This window comes from Castor canadensis, chromosome 3, assembly GCF_047511655.1.
Source record: "Castor canadensis chromosome 3, mCasCan1.hap1v2, whole genome shotgun sequence".
In the NCBI taxonomy this organism is placed as follows: Eukaryota; Metazoa; Chordata; class Mammalia; order Rodentia; family Castoridae; genus Castor; species Castor canadensis.
The window spans coordinates 66,323,420-66,341,214 of NC_133388.1; the positions used below are offsets into that span (position 1 = coordinate 66,323,420).

The 17,795-nt window shown below is 42.2% G+C and overlaps 2 protein-coding genes and 1 non-coding gene across 14 annotated transcripts in view; 1 reads left to right on the top strand and 2 right to left on the bottom strand.

The window, feature by feature from the left end:
• Nucleotides 1-249: 249 nt before the first annotated feature.
• On the bottom strand, nucleotides 250-7,611 carry Pnn (pinin, desmosome associated protein). The gene is made up of 9 exons (XM_020161420.2): nucleotides 7,421-7,611; nucleotides 6,860-6,931; nucleotides 6,410-6,478; nucleotides 5,686-5,758; nucleotides 5,483-5,577; nucleotides 5,257-5,332; nucleotides 3,635-3,790; nucleotides 3,322-3,460; nucleotides 250-2,654 (listed from the first exon to the last, which is right to left on the bottom strand). The coding sequence occupies exons 1-9, from the start codon at nucleotides 7,531-7,533 to the stop codon at nucleotides 1,282-1,284; spliced, it is 2,166 nt and encodes a 721-aa protein (XP_020017009.1). The 5' UTR covers nucleotides 7,534-7,611; the 3' UTR covers nucleotides 250-1,281.
• LOC141421984 (U6 spliceosomal RNA) lies at nucleotides 4,417-4,523 on the bottom strand. Its single transcript, XR_012446653.1, has one exon. It is a non-coding gene; the product is annotated as a U6 spliceosomal RNA (small nuclear RNA).
• Nucleotides 6,917-17,795, top strand: part of Trappc6b (trafficking protein particle complex subunit 6B) — a 28,016-nt gene continuing 17,137 nt past the window's right edge. For 3 of the 12 annotated variants that reach the window (XR_012446178.1, XM_020161422.2, XM_074068110.1), the window contains exon 1: nucleotides 12,558-12,945. Coding sequence is in view for 6 of the 12 variants with exons in the window: in XM_020161422.2 (XP_020017011.1) it covers nucleotides 12,865-12,945 (81 nt within the window). In the remaining 6 variants the exon portion in view is untranslated. The other 9 variants (XM_074068114.1, XM_074068105.1, XM_074068113.1 and 6 more) reach the window with 8 other exon arrangements.

Genomic DNA, 17,795 nt, shown 5'->3' on the forward strand with positions numbered 1-17,795 from the left:
AAAAGATTAATCTTTAAAGAGTTCTTATAACATTTGCTCACACATATACGAGTTGTACAGACACAAAAACTAACTGGAAATGCTTGTTCACATTTTCAACAAAACCATTTACTTGTCAAAAGGCATACTGAAAGTCAAGCCTACAACTACAATGTTAAAAAATTGCGAACAAAAGGCCATTTGCAATTTAAGTGCTCTCTCATATAATGCAAATAAAGTTAATACAAGTACTAATCTTGAGCAGTCACACAAGTCTAAGCCACATTTATTTGTACATGTATAATGGGCAACAGATACTCCGAGTTCATACAAATTTATAAAACAACAAAGTTAATAATCACTTGGTACACTTGTGTGTTATCTTGCTTACATATTCAAGTCTAGACGAACTTCCTTCATTTTGTAAACTTTCATACAATACTTCCTTAAACAAAACTTCTTGAAAACACATATTGGCATGTTTCAGTTAGAGCCAACACAAAAGTTAAGACAAGACCACAAATTCAAAAACCAAATGTAGAGGACACTTCTACCTCCCTCCCCTAGAAAGCAGTTATTTTAACAGATCATATATGCTGTCATCACACAGGTAACCATGAAGACAAAAGAATGACAACCAAATCATACTGCTTTAAGTTATCTACCAACTACATGGTTTAAGAGAGAAACAGGAAAATGCTTAAACAAGAGAAATTTGAAAATAGTAAATGGTTTTAAAGAGAACTATTCCCCCTCAAAGCTGCTAAGACCTGACAACTCAATTGTCTAAGGTAAATAAAAGTGAGGAAGCCTTCAAAAACATTCTAATCATGTTCAGTATCTAGTGATAAAAACTGAAAATGGTATCAAGATATTTATTATACAAGTGTCAACAAGGACATCTCAAAAATAATGAAAGAAATGCACATTTATTTCTACAAAAGCAACGTATGACACAGAATTAGTAGGGAACAGATTTAAAGATTTACCTATTAAAATATACAGATTCTTACTGAAGCGTATAGGATATTTAAAAAAGATGACAAGGGATGTTAATCTTTTTTTATTATTATTGTTTTTACATATTTTATGGAACCTCACATAATTTTGATAAATAACTCTTACAAAATTATGCAAAAAGTACAAGAATGTCTGGTAAACAAACAGTCTGTATTTTCCAAAAAGATTTTTACAACATGCAATTCTTAAGGCAGCATCCTCCTTACAAGGAAAGGTAATCCTTTTACTCATCAAGAAATCTTCTGCTGCAAAGAATAGGCTAAGAAAGCCTGGCTTCTTCCATTAACGCCTTTTGTCTTTCCTGTCTGATTTTCGGTCTCTTTCACTTCTTGAAGATCTTTTGCCTGATCGACTACTCTCTGATATAGACCTCTTTCTGTCAGACCGGGAGTTCTTATCCTTTGATCCTTTTGTATCTCTACTACTACCACCTTTCGAAGATTTGTGACTTCTTTCTAGTCCTGAAGTATCCCTTCGCTTCCGATCCATGCTCCTTCTGTGCTTTCTATCTCTATTATGTCCCCGGCCCCTACTCCGACTTCTGCTCTCACTACTACTACTAGTGCTGCTACTACTGTCTCTGCTGCTGCTACCACTTGTACTGGAGCTACTACTGGAACTGCTTCGACTACTGCTGCTGCCACTGCTGGAACTGCTTCCACTGCTGCTACTGGTTGAACTGCTACTAGAACTACTACTGCTACTGCTTCGACTTCTACTCTTGCTTGTTTTATTTCTAGCTCGACCTCTACTTCTGCTCCTAGTTTTGGTTTTGCTTTTGCTTTCTGAATGTACTGCCAAAACTGGCTCTACTACTGACACCTCAGTGAGTTTTACAGACTCTATAGGAAACTCCTTCCGCTCAGGTATTACATTTCCTTGCTCCTGAATAACCTGAAGTGGTGGCTGTAAAACAGCTAATGGCAAAGTCTCAGGCTGAGAGAAAGGCTGGGGCTGGACTACTGGTTGGGGCTGAGACAGGGGCTGAGATAGGGGCTGGGACTGAGACTGGGGTGGAGGCAGGGGCTGAGGCTGAGCCACAGGCTCAGGCTGGGGCTCAGATTCTTTTTCTTCAGATTCCTTTTCCACTTCTATAGTACTAACATTCTCTTTTCCAGGAGAAAGGGATTTACATTCTTTATCTGGCTCAACCTCAAATTCCATCTCTGGCTCCAATTCTTTGCTAGTTTCATTTTCTGAAGGCTCTATACTCTCAACCTGATTAGTTTCCATTACTTCCTGCTCAGCAATTACATTTTTGACATTCTCAACCATCTCTAGCACATCCATAACTTCTTCAGGCTGACTATCCTGTTGCTTCTCACTTTCCCTTGCCTCAGCTTCCTCTTCCATCTTAACCTCCATTTCCTGTTTTTGTTCTTCCTCTTCCTGTTCTTTCTCTGCATCACTATGAACTGTACCTACTTCCTTTTCCTCTTCCTCTCCTGCTTCCTCTATTTCTACATCATTGTGCTGATTACCTGTCTCCTCCAACTCTTCCTCTCGCTGAGCCACCTTACCCTCTTCTTGTTCCGCCTTCTGTTCTTCATTACGCACCACCTGATGCTCTTTTTCCTTCATTGATTGTCTTCTAGGCCTAGCCTCCATTTTATTTATTTGTTCTGCAAATTCGATGCGTCTGCCTTCAAATAAAGCTGAACAAAAATTTAAATTTTAGAACTTATAATTCAGAAAATTCAAAGTCACAATTTTATGTCAGTTCACAAATTGTCATTAAGCAAAAACCCACAGAAAACATACTAAAAAAATGAGTACCAAGCAAAACCGGACCACATCTGATGAAAAAGAAGCCTAACTTTTGCTACTGAACTTTATGCTAGATGAGAATTAAAACTGTTTAACAGTGTGCATCCCTCCCTATATGTACCCTCTATGAACTATCAAGATTCATTCTTGTCTCGCTTAGTATATTGTGGCTAAGGTTATCCAGCAAAAATAACCTTACAAATACTTCAACACATATGCATAATGTGCATGAATTTCAGTTAAACTCCATCATGAAACAAATACTCCTGCACTCAGCAGCATCTCAGAATGTCTTTAAAAAAAAAAACAAAAACAAAAAACCCCACAAAAATTAAAAACCACAATTATTTTAGGAAACAAAACAGTATGTGTCGATGTATTATTATCTTACCCATTAAGAAAATTTCTTTAAGGGCCGGGGATGTAGCTCAGTGGTTAAGTGTTTGCCTACCATGCACAAGGTCCTGGGTTCCATCCCCAGTACCGAGAAAGGAAAAAAAAAAAAAAAAAGAAAAAAGAAAAAGCGAATGTCATTGTACCTCTTCTTTTACTTACCATTCATTTTTCTCTGTGACTCTTCTATTAGTTTTTGAGTAGCAGGACACATTCTTCCAGGAATGTAGAACAAATGGGGCTTTGTCTTAGTTCTTATATATTTAATTATTTTGGCATTGTGTTCATTCCATTCTTCTTGCTAAAGAAAAGGCAAAAGGTCAGTGAATCTATAAATATACCAGATGTCTAATCTTACAATTCCAAAACTGGCTCAAGCGGTAAGAGCACCTGCCTAGCATTGGTGAGACTGAGTTCAAACCCCAGTGCCGCCAAGAAAAAAAAAAAAAAGTCAGAATTCCAAAACACTACTCACCAGCTGTGCAAGCTCAACCTTTTGTTCCAAAAGCCGCAATTCTGTCTGTTTAGCACGTCTCTCTTCAAAGAGTTCTCTCCTCTCATTTTCAACCTGCTTTCTCTCTTCTTCTGCCTGAACTTCAAGTTTTTGTTCAATTTCCTGGCGCCTCTTTTGCTAAAAATAAGTAATCCACTTTTATATTTACGTATTATAATAGGTAAAAAATAATCAAGAAATATTTGGCTTCAATTACAACAAAAAACAACCCCCTCACGTATCTTGATTATGTGAAACATTACAATTTTACTACGTAAAGTTATCTGTATGCTTCACACTTTCAATTCAGTATGCCTATAAATATGAATTTGGCATTTAGCACCTGAGACTGCAAATTTTTAAGAAATACGGACCAAGGCTTTTCCACACAAATTATCTAAATTTCAAGATTAGAAAGAAAGTTAAAATAACTGTCCTATTCCATTGTAAAGTTTTGAGTAACATTACTTCATAAAAGCTAACCTTAAAAAAAAAAAAAAAGTTGTTTTTAATTAGAGGTGACAGAAGAATGTGATGTGACAAAAGTGCTAATTAACTAGTTGTACTTTCCGTTCTGCTTACTTCAATAAAATATCAACTTGTTCTTCAAACATTATGATGCTTTTAAGCTTTCTTCTTTTTTTGAGACATGATCTCTGTATGAAGACCAGGCAGGCTTTGACCTCTCAATTCTCTTGCCTCAGCTTCCTAATGCTAGGATTATAGGTGTGCACCACCAAGCTTGACAACTTTTAGGCTTTTTTAAAAATATGGAACGCTTCACAAATTTGCGTGTCATCCTTGCTCAGGGGCCACGGTAATCTTCTCTGTATCGTTCCAATTTTAGTATATGTGCTGCCGAAGCGAGCACAACTTTTAGGCTTTTTATATTCAAAGGTAACATGTAAAAGCTAAAGTACCCTACTAATCTTCTGTAACTGAACTAATGTTTCCCTTTCTACTAACTATTCTTCTACTATTCTCCTCCAGAACCGATAAGGTGGAGTTCAACTCCACAGATACAATTTTGAGCTACAACCAGAGAGAAGATTTATAGAAAGATGACACTTAAATAAACTATGGAGAGCAGGGAACATTTGTGCTTTTGTTTCTATAGTGGCATTTCCTTTGAATGCGTAAATTAAGTCTTAATTAAAATTGAGTTAGCTGGAAAGCCAAATTCCCTTGTTCGAAAGAAATCAATCTGAGGCCTAAATAAATTAACTTGCAAACAATAACACTGTTAAAGAGCTTACACCAGAACCTAGGTTCTCAAGATTTTACAGACCAGGGCTCTCTGTAACATAAAGGGAAGCTCCCACAATATACAAAACCTGAAGTTGAAAATACAATGGTTTCTGGAGGTTTTTGCTTGGTTTTAATTTAGGTTTACAATTAAGTCTTTAAAGAGCTGTTAAGCTTCATGTGCTACTGCCCACCTATTATCCTCGTTAGGCAGAAAGATGATCAGAGTTTGAGGCCAGCCTTGGCTATACAGTTGCATTCCTGTCTCAAAAGTTTTTGAGCTCTTTATTAAAAAAAAAAAAATTAGTACCCTACTCTGATAACCTAAAGCAAAACAGAAACAAAACAAAAAGAGGTACCCTTTCAGTAGCAACAGTGGATTCTTGTTTAAATTTTTGAAGAGTGCCCATCAACAAGCCAAATATTCGTCGGTTCCTAAAAAAACAGCAAAAAAGAAAAATCAATTTCAATAGGGTCCACTTCACTAAATCTGCCACTTCCTAAGAGACTCTTAGGACAACTCTAATTTTTCTTAAAATTGCACTATTTGACAGATTTTTCCCACTGGAAAGGTCCTACAGATACCTTTGCTTTCCCTTTTCATCCATATTTTGATCCTGGATAAGGTCTCTACGTGTACGTTCTTTGGAGGTAGCTACAACTGAAGACTGCAGTGCTGGCTGCAAGAGAAAGAAAACCTCAGTAACTTAACTAGTGTGTGGATAACATGCTTTTAAAAGTAGTAAGTACTATATTCATCCTCTACTAAGTTCCTTTAATCTCAATACCTTTTTAACATCATCATCCTCTGGGTCACTTTCTTGGCGTGATTCTCTTCTTGTCCGACGCTCCCCGCCCAGCCTATTGGAGGAAAAACAACTTAAATGACCACTGTGAAATGTCAGTTAAGTGCTACCAAGGGCAAATGCCTACTTATTCTAGGACATCTGATTCTACCAATCTCCATCCCATTTTATCCTTTCCTCTGGCAGTGAAAAGGATAAAATACAGCACCAACCAACCAACTCAAATTGCTGTCCTGTAGTACCATAATACTTGTCAATTCTCCCAGGATTCTTTCCATGACCCTTACTTTCATAAATTTTAATGAGTAAAAAACTGAGTTTTGAGGGATACTTGGTTGTAGTTCAGTCAAATACCAATGGACCCCAGAGGGAAGCAGCATCCTGCTAAATTCTAATAGTTCAGTCCAACAATACTTATTAAATATTTGGATTTCTGTACCACCTCAGAAAATAAAGCAGGTAAAGACACTTTTAAGAATTTTTTTTGGCAGTACCGACGTTGGATCCTAGGGTCTCACACTTGTTAAGCAGATACTCTACCACTTGACTCTGTGCCAGCCCTTTTTCGTGCTGGCTATTTTTGAGTTACCATCTCATTTTTTCCCCTGGCTGGCTTTGAACCAAGTTCCTCCTGATCTGTGTCTCTCCAGTAGCTGGGATTACAGGTGAGTCAGTGGCACTGGATTTAAGAATCTTTAAAACATACCTATTGACTGCCCCTTCAAGGTCTCTCTGTTTGGCTGGGGGTCCTCCTCCACTATCTGAGAATCCACGCCTGCAATTAAAAATGTTCAACATATTACGAATTATAAGCTAAATTGGCAATTCCATTTAGAAGAGAATTTAGTTGAACTTTTGTTTTGGTGGTGCTGGGGATTGACCCAAGGCCTTGTGCATACTAGTCAAGCACTGTACCGCGGACATACATTCTCCCAGCCATCAAAAAGCTAAAATAGCATTTTTAAAACTACGATAAAGCTGACACAAAACTGGTACAATCAATATATTCCTCCACGTCTAGTTCTGCACTATATTTTTAGGAAAATTTTAAGAATGGCTTACAGAAGCAGTCCCATGAACCTGACCGTAATCAAAGACATTGGACTAAGTTTAAGTGCCAACAGTGTCACGGGATGAAACCCTCGGGACATCTTACCTCAGCAATAAACTACCACGTCCTCTACCTCCACCAGGACCAGAAAGGGCCAGCAGTCTGGCTTGGATGGGTCTGCAAAAGAGTCAGCAGTCATTACAAAACTCAGACACACCCTAAAGGTACGGATCCAAAACGACGGTTTCCAACCCACGTGTTTGAAACGGGCAGGAAACGACGTTTCACTGGACCCGTTTGTCTCAAGTTGCGCTTCCCTCCAAGGAAGCCCGGCTGAGGCCCGCCTCGCCGTACGGGCGGATGGCGGCGTCCTCGGAGGCCCCCGCGCCCCCAGCGCCGGGAACGGGCTTTGTGCTGCAGTTCCGGGCCTGCAGCGCCGAGGGCGGGAACGGGTGGCCCGGGCCTCTCACCGCCAAGCAGCCAGGTCTCGTTGCCCGACCCTCGGCAGTCCTCCCTGCACCCTACGCCGCCCACCTCACCGAGGACCGGGTTCTCCCGCTGCCGGGGAACAGGCCTCGATGTTCCAGTCTCGTCAGCGCCGGCCGCCCTCCCCGTCCCCAACCACCCTGCCACCTCTGCAAGCTTGCAGTTCCCGTTCACCCTCACCTCACGTCATTCGGGTCTCGTCCGGTGAGCTTGCGAATATTCTCATCTACGTTTTTTAGGCTCTCTTTGGCTTTTTCTAGCTGTTCCTGCAAAGTTCTTACGGCGACCGCCATCTTCTCCCTGCAAGCAGGCTTCGAGACTGCTCTACAGGCCGCGCCGTCCTGTACCGCGCCGCGAGACGCGAAAGACTGACGGCAGGGCTCAGCCAATGGTGATAGGTGATGCTTTTCGGTCTCAACCACTCAGCGACCGGAAGGGGTATGAAGCTTCCAGCCTTTGTGCCTCTTGGCAATGAAAATTTGGGCAGGTGGTCAGATTCCTCCCCAAGCTAGATGCGAGTGGTTGGCTCCACTTCTAGCGCAGAGCCAGGGCGGGATTGAGAGTCCTTGCTCTTCCCAGACGTGAGCTCTCTCGCTGAGGATGTGCCTGGGGGAGTACGGAGCTTTGCGGCGCTTTTAACCTGTGTTGTGACGCACCTTATATTGTTTTAACTTAACATAATCACGCACGATGGAAGCGAATTTATTTTCTCTGTCCACCTAACTCAAGTGCTTTAATTAGGAAAGGGCGCGGCCATTATGGTGTTGCGCATGCCCTGAGAGGGGGCGCGCACGCCCCTTTGATTAAAGTGAGCCGAGCAGGCAAAGGACGGAACCGACTTTGGCCTAACAGCAAGCAATTGTGGACGCGGTGTGAAACGCTTTACTTGCTCTAGCTATTACTAATAAGATAGTAAAGCTGCCTCGAGGTCCCAGCTGCAGGTCAGACCCCGAGGAAGGCTGTAGTCAAAGGAAAAAACCAATGGTGAGGCGGGCGGGTTGACGGCCTCTCCCCGGGGCCTGGATGGAGCTGGTTGGTTTAGTGCTGTGTGAGTCTCCCAGCTTCTGGCTCTGCTTCCCCTGCACTGCCAACGTGGGAACTGGTTTTCTGCCAGAGAAACATGGACAAGTTGCAGCGCAAAAAACACTCCCTGAGATAGAGCATAGCATGCCCGAGGCCCAGCATAACATCCCCAGCACCTCTCGAAATGGAAAAAAAAAACAAAAGGAAAGAGGGAGGAGTGGGAGGGAAGGAAGGGAATGAGGGAGCGGAGGGAATAAGGAAAGGGAAAGAAGGAAGGAAGGGAAGAAAAGAGGGGAATGAGGAGAGGGAGCTGGGATGTAGCTCAGTGGTAGAGCCCTTGCCTAGCATGCACAAGGATCTGGGTTCTATCTCCAGCACCACAAAACACATACAAACTTAATGAATAATCTCAGCCACGCATCCTCCTTGCACTAAACATTAGCAGAACAACTGTATACAATTCAAGACCATCTTTAATTCAAACCACGTGTTAAAGTTTTGACTCTCAGTAGTAAGTTAGGCCCTGAAGGTAAAGCCTAGAACAAAATAGCTGTGGTTTTTGCTTCCATAGGAGTAAAGAGCATTCATTCAAAAAATATTGAGCCTTAAATATGTTCCAGGTGTTTGGATACATTTACAATAAAGATCTCTGAAAGAAGTATGCAAAGAAAAGATTTTTTTTTGGCAGCAGTGGAGTTTGAACTCAGGGCCTCACTCTTGCTAGGCAGGCAGTCTTACTGCTCACTATAGTGAGCATAGTTGATCTTTCCTCCTTTCTCTGCCCCTTCCTTTTTTTCTTTGAGATGGGTCTCACTGTGTAGCTCAGGCTGGCCTCCAATTTGGTATCCTGTCTTCTCGTGTCCAGCAGGAGCTTGTCCTAGAAAGTAACGGGGGGGGGGGGGGGGGGGGGGGGGGGGACGGGAGATGCCAGAAAAGACAGACAGACAGAAGATCTAACATGCACAAAAAGCTGGGGCTAGGTAGTCTTGTGTGCTCTGATGGAGACACACCAGCCCCTTCCACCTCCAGTGAGTTTGTTATGTACCATAGCAACTGGAGGCAGAGAGGCATTTCTTGGGGAAGGGCATGTGACATTGTAATCCTCGGGAACAGGAGAAACCTGTGACAGCTTCTCTGAACATAAACATCTTAGGAAAAACAGCTGTACTGCATCTTGCCCACTTCTGCAGCTGAGGCTGTGCCAATCCAAGCGTGCAATTTTACGGGGCATGAACTATACTTGCTCCCTTCTGCGGTTTGGGAGTGTGCCAAACTCAGATACCTAGCTTATTCTATACACCCGTCAGCTCCAACACCACATTGGCTAAACTGATTGGATTACAAACCTGTTTATAACCTAGATGGAACCTGAGGCTTGAGAGTATGGTAATAGATCTGAACAACTTTTTTCCATGAGAAAATGCTTTTAGAACCCAGCATTGGTGGCTCACGCCTGTAATTCTAGTTACTCAGGAGGCAAAGATCAGGAGGATTGTGGTTGGAAGCCAGCCTGGGGAAATAGTTCTTCAAGACCCTATCTTGAAAAACCCTTAACAAAAATAGGGCTAGTGAAGTGGCTCAAGATGCAGACCCGGAGTTCAAGTCCCAGTACTGCAAACAAAACAAAACAAAAAAGCTTTTAGATTTAACCAAAACTAAGATCTAGTCCTGCTTTCATAGGATCTATTCCTAGGATTGTGGGCAATTTAGCACTCTTTCATGGAAGAGGATCAGTGAGATGCTGTGGTTCAGTGTTTAGTAGATCCTTAGCAAATGTTAATTTCCTTTATGATCTCCAAGACAAAAAATTTTTTTTTCAGTACTGGGGTTGAACTCAGGACCTTGAGGTTGCTAAGCAAGCATTCTTACGATTGAACCACATCCTAGCCTTCCAAAAGATTCTAGAAACTATGTTTGATTTGGGAAATCAACCTTAGTAAATTGGTCAATTGCTTACTTTTTAGCTCTGTGGTGGGCTTGGATCCCTTGGTGGTAGTGAGAGGGGAATGCAATCTGGTCATAAAGACACGATTTTATATGGGAAATTGGAGGGCTGAAAACATTTGGAATAATGGTGGCAAAATACTCTTTAAAATTTCATATTAGGTGGGAGCTGGCTGAATCCTGTTTGGGAGGCTGAAATTGGGAAGATCTTGATTTGAGGCCAACCCTGGCAGATTGTTCTCAAGACCCCCATCTCATAAAAAAAGTAAATAAAATTATACCATTTAGTGTTTTAAGAAGCATAGGTGGAACTTTTTTGCTTGATTTATATGATGAATGGCATAAACTGATCCAATCCTTAAGAGAAGCATATTGCTAGGTACTGGTGGCTCACATCTGTAACCCTAGCTACTCAGGAAGCAGAGATCAGACGGATTGCAGTTTGAAGACAGCCTGGCCAAACAGTTCACAAGACCTTATCTAGAAAAACCTGATCACAAAAAATTGGGCTTGGGGTTGGAGATTTAGCTCAGTGGAAGAGCGCTTGCCTGGCAAGTGTAAGGCCCTGAGTTCGGTCCCCAGCACCGGAAAAAAAAAAGGAAAAAAAAAAAAACAAAAAATTGTGCTTAAGGTGAAAGTCCTGAGTTCAAACCCCAGTACACACACACACACACACACACACACACACACACACAAACAGAGAAGCTTATTAAGAAAAACCTACCATGATTACAATTATCATCTTAAGTTCTTGTGAAAGAATATGAAGAGGTGGGAAGTTATTGACAATTTGAGAAAAACTAATATGTTAATTTGGAGGGAACAATGAATATAATTAGAAGAAAAACCTGCTTTATGAATTACCAAGAAAAGAACTAAATCACATAGCTGGCCTGTAGTCCCAGCACAGGGAAGGTTGAGGTGGGAGGACCACTTGAAGGCAGGAGCTGGATATATCTCATAAGCTTTTTCTTGTTTGGGCTGGGGGGAGGGGAGCAGTACCAGGTCTGAACTGAGGAGTTCGTGCTTACTGGGCAGCTTGAGCCACTCTTCCAGTGAGGCTAGGAAGTTGAGACTAGCCTGGGCAACATAAGGGGACTCCATCTCAAAACAAACAAAGTAATTAAAGGCTAAGCAACATATATAAGCCAAAGTTCGACAAATTTAAAATGTAATATTGGGCTGGGGATGTAGTTCAGTGGTAAACTGTTTGCCTAACGTGCAGGAGACTCTAGGTTCCATCCTCAGCACTGCACAAAAATAGACAGTCTTAGAAAATGTGGTATGTAGTATGATATGACATGTATATTTGCCCCTTTGTAGAAGTTAAGTCACATCTGTCATAGATTCTTAGGAACTCCTTTTCACAGTGATAACTCTTTCTCAATTCTTTTCTATTTCCCTAATCCTCTAGTTTTTTTTTCCCCCTTCGGTACTGGGGCTTGAACTCAGAGCCTTCAGCTTAAGCCACTCCACCAGCCCTATTTTTACGAAGGGTTTTTTGAGATAGGGTCTCAAGAAGTATTTGCCAGTGTTGTCTTTGAACATTGATCCTCCTCATCTCTGCCTCCTAAGCAGCTAGGATTATAGGCGTGAGGTTTTTTTTTTTTTGGTGGTGGTACTGGAGTTTGAGCTCCAGGCCTCTTGAGCCACTTCACCAGCCTTTTTTTTGTTTTTTTTTTTTGTGGTGTGATGGGTATTTTTGAGATAGGGTCTTACAGGCTGGTTTCGAACCGGATCATCCTGATCTCTGAGCACAGGCACCCGGCTACTTTCATGTTTTCTTGTTTTTTGCTTACACCATCCCCCTCCTTGTCCCTTTCACCCAACTCCCAGTAAATTTCCTGGTGAGTGAAATGGCTGTCAATCTTTTCACATCCTGGGCTTAAATCCAATATGGTTTTGGCACAATGCTTCAATGTATCTGAAATATACAACCTGCAAATTAATGGTTTAGAGCCTAACCTGGTGGCACAAGCCTGCAATCCCAGCACTGAGGCAGAATGATTGAGAATTCGAGACCGGGAAGACCCTGTTTCCAAAAATATAATGAGTGATTTGTTCATTATTTTTCCAACTTTTCATATTGAAGAACATATGGCAGGCTACAAACTTGATGAAAGCAACAGAGATTCTTGTCAATTTTGCTAACGCTGATACCTCATTGACACGGAGCTAGTAGAGGGAACGCTAAGCTTTACTTCACCCTTCACCCAGGTATCTAACTCCGCCTACCACCGGGTAGGAACCTTTCTCACCGCAGGGCGCGGGCGCTGGGTGCACCCGGGGCCTGGTAGAGGAACTCCGCTACCATAGAGCTGGCGGAGTGCCGGGTAGAGGGGACCGGAAGTTGTCTCCGCCATCCAGCTAGGGGCGGGCTAGGGTATCGGCGGCCTGGGCTCAGTTGTAGCGGCTGTCGGACGCTCTCGCTCGGCCCTAGGGCTCTATGGCCCTGGGGAAGGGCTCTCTCTTTGTCTAGTGCCGGGCTTACTCTAGTTCCGGCTTGAGGAAGCTCAGTCCTTCCTCGGTCTCCTAGCAACGAGGGACAGGGCCGGGCCAGACGGAGCGCGGCGCCGGCCCAGTAGTCCCGGTGTTAGCCGGAACCTCCCGGGCCAAACCGGGAGTCAAAACCCAGAGCTTGGAAGAATAAGGAGGAAATGGCGGACGAGGCGTTGTTTCTGCTTCTCCATAACGAGATGGTGTCAGGAGTGTACAAATCCGCGGAGCAAGGGGAGGTGGTGAGTGCGGCCACACGCCTTCGAGGTCTTTCGCCGTGACATGCCTTGATTGCCCACGGTGCTCTTCAACTCCTGTCCCGTCCCCACCCTGCGGCCCCGGAGTTGTGGGCAAAACGGGTCCACCTTCACGTATTCCAAGTCCTAGAACCCGTGTGTGGACTGTGTCCTTTGGTACTTATCTCCATCCTTTCCCTTTTGTGTCTTACATTGCTTTTTGTCCGTACCTATACCTTTATCGTGCAGGCCACAGACTTTCTTGTATTGTTGTCTCCGCCAGGATTGACAGCTAGGTTAACTGCACACCTGATTTTGGCACTAACTAATTTTGCTGGCGCTGGAAGCATTTCCGAGAGCCTCCGCAGGACCGTCCTGTCCCTCCTGCCCATCTCTCAGTTCCTCCCCACACAACTCTAGACTAAAGCCTAATGAGGTTGGGAGTCTGCAAAGTTTACAGATGTTAACGATAACTGGGAAGCAGTCTAATTAACGTGGAGAATATTTATTTAGTGACCATTATGTCAGAGCTGGTTTTAGGAACTGGCGATGTAACAGCGAGTGAAACAATGGCCCACACAATGATTCTTACAGAAAACATCTTTTTTTCTTTTTCTTCTTTCTTAGTGATACTGGGGTTTGAACAGTGTTTCCTACTTGCAAACCAAGCGTTCTGCTGCTTGAGCCACACTTCCATCTCCAGAAAACATTTATAAACGAGCTTTGTGGGCATAACGCTGCTAGTTAAATAAGATTAAAACGCTTGCCTCAGTCTTTGGGGAATAGGGATTTAACGAATAGTTAATTATTGAGTGATTTATTGAGTGATAATTAGGTGTAGAATCAGAGTTCTAACGGATTTTAGAATTTAGATATTTCAAAGTCATGTTCAGGTCAGGTGATTTTCTTTTATACTTATCGGAAGGGTGGGGATACGGTGGGAAAAAGCACCCTAGGCAAAGTTACAGGCATAGAGGTGTGCAAGACTGGAGGATTTAAATGTTCTCAAACATTTCACTGTGACTGGATTGAATATGTTGCAAGTGAGAAGAATTGAGAGCTGAAGTTATTGCCATATATGATTAAAGATTTTTTTTATCTCAGTGGAGGACTTTTAAGGAGGGAATGGTGTGGTCGATTTGCTGGTTAGGAAGACAACAGTATTAGGGCTAGAAAGGAAACTTCCTTGTAGTGGGAAGATGTATTACTGCAGGATCAGGACAGGAGATGATGAAGATCTGAATTAAGACAGGGAGAAGAGAGAACAGGTAGAATTTATGAGCCTTAGTTAAGTATAACAATGGGAGTTGCTAGCTTAGGTTGAGGGCTGGGGGTGGGTGGTACTGCTATTAATCAGGAAAGGAAATCAGAGATGAAGAGGTGAAGATAATGAATTACTTGGGATCAGATTTAATTTTGGAGGTATCTGTAGGACATCTAAGAAGAGGTGCTGTCAGTTTGAAAACTAGAAAGTTGGTGTGACAAGGAGAGTTGGAAATCAAACAAATTCTGTCCTTATTCTGGCCCACTGATAACTTTTTTCCAAGTTACAACCTTTTGATTTTATTACTATCATCAGTCTTTGTACATAGCTGGTGTTGCCTTTCCCCTAAGGAACAATTAGCAAGGCACTCCTTTCCCTCGCTCGCTCTCTTTCTCTCTCTCTCTCTTTTTTTTTTGGTGTGACTGGGTTTGAATTCACAGTTTCTCAATTACAAAGCAGGAATTCTACTGCTTGAGCCACACCTCAAGTCCATTTAGCTCTGGTTAGCTTGGAGATGGAATCTCACAAATTATTTGCCCAGGCTGGCTTCAAATCCAGATTTCATGATCTCAGCAGATAGGATTATAGGCGTGAGCCACTGGTGCCTTGCTCCTTTTACTCTTTTATCATATAAAAGCCACAATTTTTTTTCTTCTTACTTCTTTCCTCCTTTTTTTTTGGTCAGTATTTGGGTTTGAACTCAGGGCCTCACATTTGCTAGGCAGGTACTCTATCACTTGAGTCACTCTGCCAGCCCTGTTATGTATTGAGCTATTTTGAGATAGGGTCTTACAAACTGTTTCCCTTGGCTGGCTTCGAACCACTATCGTGATCTCTGCCTCCTGAGTAGATGAAATTACAGATGAGAGTCACTGGTGCCTGGTTCCCTCTTCCAAGTCTTGCCCAAGAAAATTATCTTTTAATTCTTCACTTTTTTTCCAGTGGGTTAACTTAAAACAGAGCTGGCCTACTCCTGATTGAGTGTAGTAATCATATAAGAAGAAAAAGTAGCCATGCACTGGTGGGCTCACGCCTGTAATCCTAGCTATTCAGGAGGCAGAGATCAGGACTATGGATGTTCAAAGCCAGCCTTGGCAAATAGTTCTGGTGACCCTTTCTTGAAAATACTCATCGCAAAAAAGAGCTGGTGGAGCAGCTCAAGTGGTAGAGCTGCCTGCCTAGCAAGTGTGAGGCCCTGAGTTCAAACACTAGCACCACCGAAAAACAACAACAACAAAAAATCTGTAAATTTTGAATCATTTATGCTAAAATATTTTTCTTTACCTACTGTGATATGTTTGTGGTGATGAGGAAAAAAAACCCTGAAAGTACATATAGCAAAAATGATTTAAAATACAGGTTTGTGGCAGTCTTCATAACTTCTGAATACATGAAGGTTCGTTAATGTCTCTACTTTGAGTATACTTGATATAAAATATAAATGGGAGGGAGACAGGGTTGGTGGCTCAAGCCTGTAATCCTTGTTACTTGGGAGGCAGAGATCAGGAGGATTGGTTCGAGGCCAGCCATAGCAAAAAATTTGTGAGACTCTTGTAAGCTGTTGTCTGGACACAGTGATGTGTCCCTGTCATCCTGGCTATTCAAAGAAGCACAAATAGGATTGAGGTCCAGGCCAGCCTGGGCATAGAGACCCTATTTCAAAAATAACCAATGCAAAAAGTGCTGGTGGAATGGCTCAAGTGGTAGCGTGACTACTTATAGCAAGCATGAGGCCCTGAAAAAGTTTAGCTGCCAAAAAAGTCCAAAAATGATTTTTATATATCTTTTCAGATTGTTTCTGAATTATAGGATTAGTTAGGTTTCTTTTAAATTTTTTATTAGGAAAATTTTAAGTGAAATGAAGTTCTATAATCTTTCAGTAAAGTGAAATGAACTTTTATAAGTTTTGAAGTGAAATAAAAGAACTAGTGTTCTTACCCTGTAAATCAAGTGACTTTCAAACAATACCTACAGAGGAATTAAATTTCTAAGAATTGGATGATCCTAAGTTTAATTTTTCTTAAAAATTTGGTGCCAGACTAGGGGCATGGCTCAAGTCATACAGAACCTACCCGCTTAGCAAACAGGAGGCCTTGAATTCAAACTCTAGTACTGACCCCACCCCATGTGGTAAGTACAATAATAGATGTCTATACAGAATTTTATGACAGCTTTAGGCCTAAAGGAGTGTTAGAAAAGGCTTTTGGAAGGATGCGACACTTGAGCTAAATTTAAAGGGTGTGTGGACTAGGTAATAGCACATATAAAGGCTAGGAGACAGAAGAGAGCATAGCACTGTGGAGTTGCTGCGGAAATTTCAGAGTGGTAGAAGGCAAGGATGTTTGTGGATATGCGGCAATTAATGAATATGGTTAACTAGCCAAGGGTCATTTAAGGAAAGGCTCATAATGCCATGCTAAGGAATTTGGAATTTTTAAAAAATATTTTTATACTGGAGGTACATTATGACATTTACAAAAGTGCTTACAATATATCTTAGTTAAATTCACCCCCTCCATCATTCTCTTTTAGCCTTCTCTCCTGATTCTTAGAATAGTTTCAGTAGGTCTCATTTTTCCATTTTCATATGTGATCATATAATATTTCCACATATTCACCCTCCTAAACCCTTTCCTCTCCTCCCGTCCTCCCTCCCCGCCACTGGTACCAGTTCCCAGATAGGACCTGTTTTACCAGATAGGACCTGTTTTACCTTTCTGTGGAACTTGGACTTTATTTTGAAGAAACAGGAGGGGGGGGGGCACTGAAATATCCAATTGAAAATAATATGCTGCTTTTCAAAAAGTCTGTTACCATAAAACAAAAACAAAAAAACCCAATAAAGCATGATCCTGTGGGGGGTGTGGGGGGGAGATGAAAATCTAACAGAAATATAGAAAATGATTCAAAAGAGGGGAAAAAAACCCCTAAAAGTAGAGGCAATACCAACTGGAAGGCTGTAACTAAAAATCAGGAGAAACGAGGAGGCCTAACTTAAGCAGTAGGTGGAGAGAGAAATGGAGGGTTGTGTTTGTGTGTGTGTATGTGTGTGTGTGTGTGTACACGTACGCGTGTGGGGGGGCAGTAGCATTTGAACTCAGGGCTTCACACTTGCAAAGCAGATGCTCTATGACTTGAGCCACACCTCTAGCCCACTTTGCTTTGGTTTTTTGGAGATGGGGATTCACGAACTGTTTGTCTGGGCTGACTTCAAACCACCATCCTCTCAGTCTTATCCTCCCAAGTAGCTAGGATTACAGACATGAGCTACTGGTGCCCAGCTGAGAAGATGGTTTTTTAAAATTATGTGGAAGATAGGCTCCATAGGACTTAAGTGTGTGTGGAGAGGCTGGAGTTTGGGGGCGGGGAAGGGATAAAGAAAAGGGTTTCTTTTCTATGTATTCTCATTGGAATACATAGGTGGATGGTTGTGCCACTAATGGAGTTAGGGAATTTTGGAGGCAGAGGAGGCTGACATCAAGATAATAACTTTTTTTGATGAATACCATTTTGAACATGTCTGATTTTTTTTTTTTTGGCAGCATTGGGATTTGAACTCAGGGCCTCCTGCTTGCAAGGCCAGCGCTCTTAT

Coding starts and splice junctions, on each gene's coding strand:
- Pnn (XM_020161420.2), bottom strand. CDS start 7,533: ATGGCGGTCGCCGTAAGAACTTTGCAGGAACAGCTAGAAAAAGCCAAA. Junction 6,479..6,859: donor CGTGGTAGTTTATTGCTGAG/GTAAGATGTCCC, acceptor TTTTAATTGCAG/GCGTGGATTCTCAGATAGTG. Junction 5,759..6,409: donor CTTGAAGGGGCAGTCAATAG/GTATGTTTTAAA, acceptor TTCCTCCAATAG/GCTGGGCGGGGAGCGTCGGA.